Consider the following 6,329-nt stretch of genomic DNA (forward strand, 5'->3'; position numbering starts at 1 on the left):
CTCTGTCTGTGGCCGCCCCCCCCTCGCCTCCTCTCTCGCATGCCAACTGAAAACAGAAGTCACGCAAGTCACGCGATTCCGTCCTGCTCACCTCCTGGTCTGTCTCTCTCTGTCTGTCCCCTCCACGTTTCACTCTGCAGAACCTCCACCAGCTAAAACAGATCCAAACCCTGAAGCAGATGAACGAGCAGCTGCAGGCCGAGAACAGGGCCCTGGCCCGCGTCGTGGCCCGGCTCTCGAGGTCCGCCGAGACCTCGGAGACGCAGGAGCTGTAGTGCCCACGCCTCTGTCCACCTCGCCCCCGTCCGCCCTCCAGGCAGGTGCCGTCCGCGCGTTGGGTCCAGAGGCCCCGGGCTCGTCCGCCGTCGGCCTCCCATGCGGGGATCTGGGACGGCTGGTCACCAGGCGGAGGCGTCAGGGCTGAGACCAGCGGGCCTGCGTGCGCACATGGCTCGAGTCGGCCATCGCCACACCGAAGCCTTGCTCTCTCAGTCAGCAGCACCCCCGCAAGCACAGCCTGACCCCCGAGCACTGGGGTTGGGCCTGGGGTGACTGTGCCCTGGCCAGCCGCCAAGGAGCCAGTGGTCTGGGCGAGAGGCAGGCGTCAGGGCTTTTTGGGGCTTCCCCGTTGATCGATTCTTTTGTGACATCAGGCTGGGAACTGCGGCCTCTGGGGACTGGCCAGAGCCGGTTTCCCACACTCAGGAGTGCCGGGCGGGGCACTGGAGCTGCGGGGGCCAGCCCTCTGCCCCCCCTCACTCCCTGCCCTGGCTCTTCCCGGGAGGCTCTGCTCATCCCCGTCTCCGATCTCGGGGCCTGGGGTGTGTCACCCGCCCCCACCCAGCGTGGGGCTGGCAGGCAGGGCACAGCCTCTCACGGGGCCGGGGCTGGCTTGGCAGAGGACACGGAGGCAGGGCCTGTCTTCCGCTGAGAACCAAAAACGTGTTTGGCGAGCACAGCCTCTCTCTGGGTGTGGGTCTGAGAGCCAGGCTCGCAGTCGCGTCCTCCCAGCCAGGGTGTGGCGGGTCACCCCCCGGACGGTCTCCCTCCCCGAGGTGCGCTGCACCGCTCAGCAGCCGTCGGCATCGTCCTGGCCGGGGCCTGCTCTCCCTCCTGCTGGTCCACCAGTCCCTCCGGGTTGGCGGTCACAGGCGTCCTGCGGTGCCGTCAGCCTGGACGGAGTGCCACGTGGCACGGGCTGCGGCAAGTCCAGGCTCCGTGCTTTGTGGCGGCCGCAGCATCCAGGACACAGGAAGAACTGGGGACCCAGCAGGTGGCCCGGTGTGTTGAGTCTCTCTCCGGGGTAGGATCGTCTGGAACGGTGGGCGGAACCAGACGTCCCACCTTCGGTGCCTGGTAACGTGGTGGCCGTTGTCATTTGCGCAGTCCTGTGCCGAGGGCTTTATGTGCGTTTTCTCGCTTGCTCCCCAGGACAGTCATTTCACCTAAGAAAACACTGGGTTCTGGGTCACTTGAACTGAGTGGCCCCACCAGGCGTGAGTGCGTCAGGTTCCAGGGCCCAGGGCCTGGCCGCTGCGGTGTTAATAAGCATGTGACATTGGTGTGGATGGTGCGGCAGGGGCTGGCGAACACGACACTGTCCCCACACTGCAGCGAGGGGCACAGCGTCCCTGGGGAAGATCAGCTCCCCCGAGCTCTTGCCTGCCCAGAGGTGTCACCCCGACAGAGACGCCATTGCGGGGCTCAGTCTGCCATCACAGGCCCTGCACCCGCAGCCCCCAGGACGGCCTAGGAGCCACACAGGCAGCTAGAAAAATCAGGAGCTTTTGTGGTGCGCGAAGCCTACGTGGGATCCAGTTTCGGTTCCACTGTAAAGCTTGACTGGAACTGAGCCACACGCGTGTGCCGATGTGCTGTCACCCGTCCGTGGTCGCAGCCCAGACCGTGGGGCCCGCGAACTGCAGTCGCTCTCTGGGCCTTTAGGGAGAGAGCTCTCCAGCTGCACTGGGGGCAAAGAGGGGACCACCCAGGCGGACCAACAGCGGGCGGGGCCCTGCGCTTTGCTGCTGAGTTTCCCTCACAGTGCCCTGGAGAGCACACCGTATCCCGGCGTGCATTGCCGTGCCACCACGTGTCACCCAGTGCAGGCGGGGACCCCTCCCCCTGCCAGGCAGCGGGAAGGCAGGCTCAGCAGGACCGCTCGAGTCCCCGTCACCCTGCAGCCCCAGGTCTCTGCAGCTTCAGGAGGACCCTGTGTCCTTGTTCCCTCATCGAAGGCTGTGGGACGTGATGTCTGAGGACGCGTGCCCCTTAGCTTTACTTGTCCAAGGTGCCTTAACATCAGACCACGGTAGACTGGACACTTAGAAATTTAAAAAGCTGACGTGACATGGGTCCCGCGTGAGCCTACCTGGCCACGCCCCCACCTCAGGTCAGGTCTGCTCATCCCCCAGCCCCCACCTCCCACCCCGCCCCTAGGAGTCGGTGGAGGCCTCCTCCTGATTTCTGCACCCACTCCTGTGCTTTCTGACACTCCCTTGAGATGTCACTGAATTGTGGCCACCTTTTTCTGAAAGAATTACGTTCTGGATGTGGAAATAAGTCATTGAGGCCCGGCGAGTTGTTCGTTTAGGAAAGAGGCGAGGAGCCCGGGTCTGTTCGAGGGGCCCACCCGCCGGGAAGCGCCGTGCATCCCGGCCTCCGGGACCCGGTCAGAGCTGCCGCTGCCAGCTGCAGGCCCGGGGCAGATAGGAGATGGGGACCGCTTAGCCGTCCCGGGCAGGTGTCTCTGAAAGTTCCGTGGTCAGGCCCAGGGACGGAGGCAGCGGCGGGCACCAGCCAGAGCTGCTCCGACTGGGCCGGACACAGGAGAGGTAAGGCCAAAGGACAAGTGTTATTTTGGTGTCTTCGGGATTCACGTCCTCTCAGTAAAATGTGTGTGGGTCACCTGCCCGCTTGCCGTCGTCCACAGAGCCTGGAGCCTGCACAGCCTGCGGGCCCGACCCATCACTGCCTGTGGGCCTCACAGAGCCCCCACTCCAGGGGACGTGGGCTCAGACTGCCCTTTAGAAATTCGGCAGGGGGCCTGGTCGCCAGAGAATCGCACCAGTGACAGGCTGGGATTCCGGCTCCTGCACTTCCCGAGGTTTGCCCCCCGCCCCCACGCCACCTCCATGCTGCAGGCGTGACCCGGGGTCGAGCCTGGAGAGGTCACGGTTCCTATTCCCTCGTCTGTGGACTCGTGAGTCTGTGGCGTGTGCACCTGCTACGCCGCACCTGTCCCCACGTTCCCCGCCCACGGCAGACGCCTGGTGCCACGGTGGGTGCACACACACCCGCAACCGGACCTAGGTCCTGCGTGCAGGGCCAGCGGCCCGTCCGCCCTGGCGGTGTGCCCGCCAGCCCCCTACGTGGCGGGCAGCGCAGCCAGATGACCGCCACGCGGGCCTCCTGACACTCGAGCCCTGGGAATGTCGCCAGTCACATGTCCTGTGGTGGGACTGACTGACCAGACGAAGCGTGTGTGTGCCGGACGGATGCAGCGCAGACTCTGGAGCCCTCTCGAGCCCCTGCCAGACCCGCTGGCGTTTCGGACGCAGCACGCACCCGTCAGCGTCCGGTTGCTGGTACAGGCGTGGCTGTCGGGCTAGGGCCCGGGGCTGCTGGGTCAGACGAGACTGTGCAGCGTTCCAGGATGGCGGGGAGCTCTGTCCCACCCCAGAGCCCCTGTCTGGGGGTGACAGCACCCCGAAACTGCTGACAGTTGGTGAGGCCTGGTGCCCTCGGCACCTGTCGGCGGGAGCTCTGGGGACAATTAAATCCATGCCAAGTGCTCACTGCACCTTGGCACTGCGATGACAAGATCTAGAAGCACCCTGGGCTGGAGGGTGAAAATGGCCACGTGATGCCATCTCGGAGGGGGGAGGGTGAGCCCCCCACCCCGCACTCCATCCTGGTGGGGCTGGGGACAGTGTCTTCCCTTAACCCTCGCCGACTCCAGGACCCCTGTCCAGAATCCTCCCCGTGTCCTCACCGACTCCCCTTGGCACTGTCCCTAGCTTGTCTGGACTGCGGTGACCCAGGGGCGGGAACAGCCGGAGGTGCTGCTGGCTCAGTGGGACCGGAGAGGGAGCCCGCACAGCAGACGTGAGGGACGGCTGCAGATGGGTCACAGGGCACAGGGCTGTGGTCCCCAGTAGTGACATCACCGGCCCAGCGAGTGGAGGATGCAAGGGCTCTGCGTCCCCAGGGAAAGGGTGGTGACAGTCCCGTATGTGAGCTGTCTCAGCGGGCCCTGCTCCTGGCCCGGCCACGTCGGGGCTAACACGCCTTCCATCTGCCGCCCTGCAGGTATTAACAGAACTGAAATCGGATAACCAGAGGCTGAAGGATGAAAACGGTGCCCTCATCAGAGTCATCAGCAAACTGTCCAAGTAGCCTGGGTTCTGGACCCAGGAGGCAGGGCTGCGTTTGCTGTCCCCGCCCCTCTTCCGGCCAGAAGGGAGTGTCAGGAAGGACGCTGTCCCTGACTCTCCTGCAGCCACCCCCTCTGCACTGCGCTGTCCGTGCCCTGTTCCCCTGCGCCCCACGCCAGGTCCTAAGGCAGTTTTAACCGAAGCCCAACGGTGACCGTTCGTGCCATGTGCCAGGGCCTTGGAGCTGCGCCAGGCTTAGCCCAGGGCCCCACGTCCTGCTGCTCAGCTGCATGTCCACACTGGGTGGGTCCAAACACGTCAGCCCCAACCCAGACGCAGCCTTTCCACTGACCGCGTCCGCCGATGTCGGTGAGTCTCGCGGCGCCACCGCAGGCCCGTCTCGGGTGCCACAGACGGCGGGTGCGGGGACCGACCCCACGGTGCGTGAGTGCTCACCTCTCAGGAACGAATGCCTCTCTCCGCCTCCCACTGGGTCACCGCTGTTTTTTGTCGGCCACCGGGACACCGGTGGAGTCCCCTCCCTTCTGTTCCCTTCCCCTGGCCTCAGCTGTCCTTGACCGTCTCAGAAAGGGGTCTCTGCTGGGGCGCTCTGGACCCCACGAGCGTTGCCTGGGTGGCGGTCCCCGGCCCCCTGGGAGGCCAGGCCATGGCAGACATGCCAGCCCGTCCCCAGCTCCCACAGGGAAAGCCAGGACTCTGAGGACCCTGCCAGCCTCTGCCCCCGCCCCGGCCCTCGCCCTCCCTGTCCCCTTGCTCTGGTCCTGAGGAGACAGGACGTCACAAGGAGGCGTGGGGAGGCGGGTGGGTTGATGGGAGAGGGACCCAAGAGTGGAGGCAGCCGGGAAGGGTGTGTGGGGTCAGCAGAGCCTCTGCCAGAGGGGACAGAAGGGACAGCCATGGCTGAGATGGTGAACAGGCCTGTCTGGCACGTGGGGTTGGGGAGGCCAGTGGGCTTTCTTGGACGCAGCAGGAGAAACCTTCCCTGTGGAGGCTTATGGCTGAGCCACTCCAGCCCGTTGGTGGCAGTCATGGAATGTGAGGGCAAAGCTCGGACTTCATTTGGTCTGGCTTTCCACTGTTGTGGCCCAGGGACCCACGGTCAGGTGCCTTTGTGGCTGTCATTTGTCACTCAGAAGCAGGGCCTTCCCAATGTAAGTGGAGGCTCTCGGTTGTCCAGTGCCACTGCGTGTGTGACAGCCCTTCAGGTATGTGTGCCTGGGCCCTCCCCTTACCTCCAGCTGACACGTCCCTGTTCCTGTAAGCCACTCACACGTGGCATACTTTTTGTACCTGTCACACCTTGGCCTTTTTCCTCCAGACAGAAACTGCCTTTTGAAACACCAAGCCCAGACCTGGAGGGGTCGCTCCAGTGATTCTTGCCGGTGGCCCACACTGATACTTGAAGCGTCGGCTCCTTACCGTTCTGTCCCTTGGCTGGTTTACTCTGAGTGTGTGGGTCATTTAAATCCTTGTGCCAGGGTGCTGGTGACACCCAGTGCTCAGCGTGGTCCATCCCTTAGCACACAGCCTCTGTCCCCGTTGTTCCCATGGCCCTCTGAGACACCACGTGCTCCTAAACCAGACGCTGCAAGCCAAGCTCCCAGTTCTGGGACAGGAAACGTGTCTCTCTGGCAAATCCGTTTTTGGAGGAGATGAAACTGTCTTCCGTTTCCTGCCGTTTTCCTAGAGGAGCTGCTCCTGGCCGGGTGCGTGTTCTGGGCGACGTCGGCTCAGTTCTCAGGGAATGCTCATGAGTCCCTTCGCTCTGGGGGCAGTGCCCACCGACCTGGCGCATCCTGGAGACGGGGAGCCGCAGGGCTGGCTGCCGTGCCTAGCGAGTGTTGGGAAGATGCCACGCCCCTCCGTGGGAGGGACCACGTGCTCCCTCCGACCCGCGTGTGCCTTCCACGACCTGGGGTGGCCACACAGCCC

General features: G+C 64.5%; 1 protein-coding gene across 2 annotated transcripts in view; it reads left to right on the forward strand.

Moving 5' to 3' along the window:
- Nucleotides 1-5,916, forward strand: part of PPP1R12B (protein phosphatase 1 regulatory subunit 12B) — an 82,950-nt gene extending 77,034 nt beyond the window's left edge. For both annotated transcript variants that reach the window (XM_025044268.1, XM_015586565.2), the window contains one exon: nucleotides 4,312-5,916. In XM_025044268.1, the coding sequence (XP_024900036.1) occupies nucleotides 4,312-4,398 (87 nt within the window). In that variant the 3' untranslated portion in view covers nucleotides 4,399-5,916. The remainder of the gene's footprint in view (nucleotides 1-4,311) is intronic.
- Nucleotides 5,917-6,329: the final 413 nt, after the last annotated feature.

Source organism: Pteropus alecto, unplaced genomic scaffold (genome assembly GCF_000325575.1).
Source record: "Pteropus alecto unplaced genomic scaffold, ASM32557v1 scaffold563, whole genome shotgun sequence".
Lineage (NCBI taxonomy): Eukaryota > Metazoa > Chordata > Mammalia > Chiroptera > Pteropodidae > Pteropus > Pteropus alecto.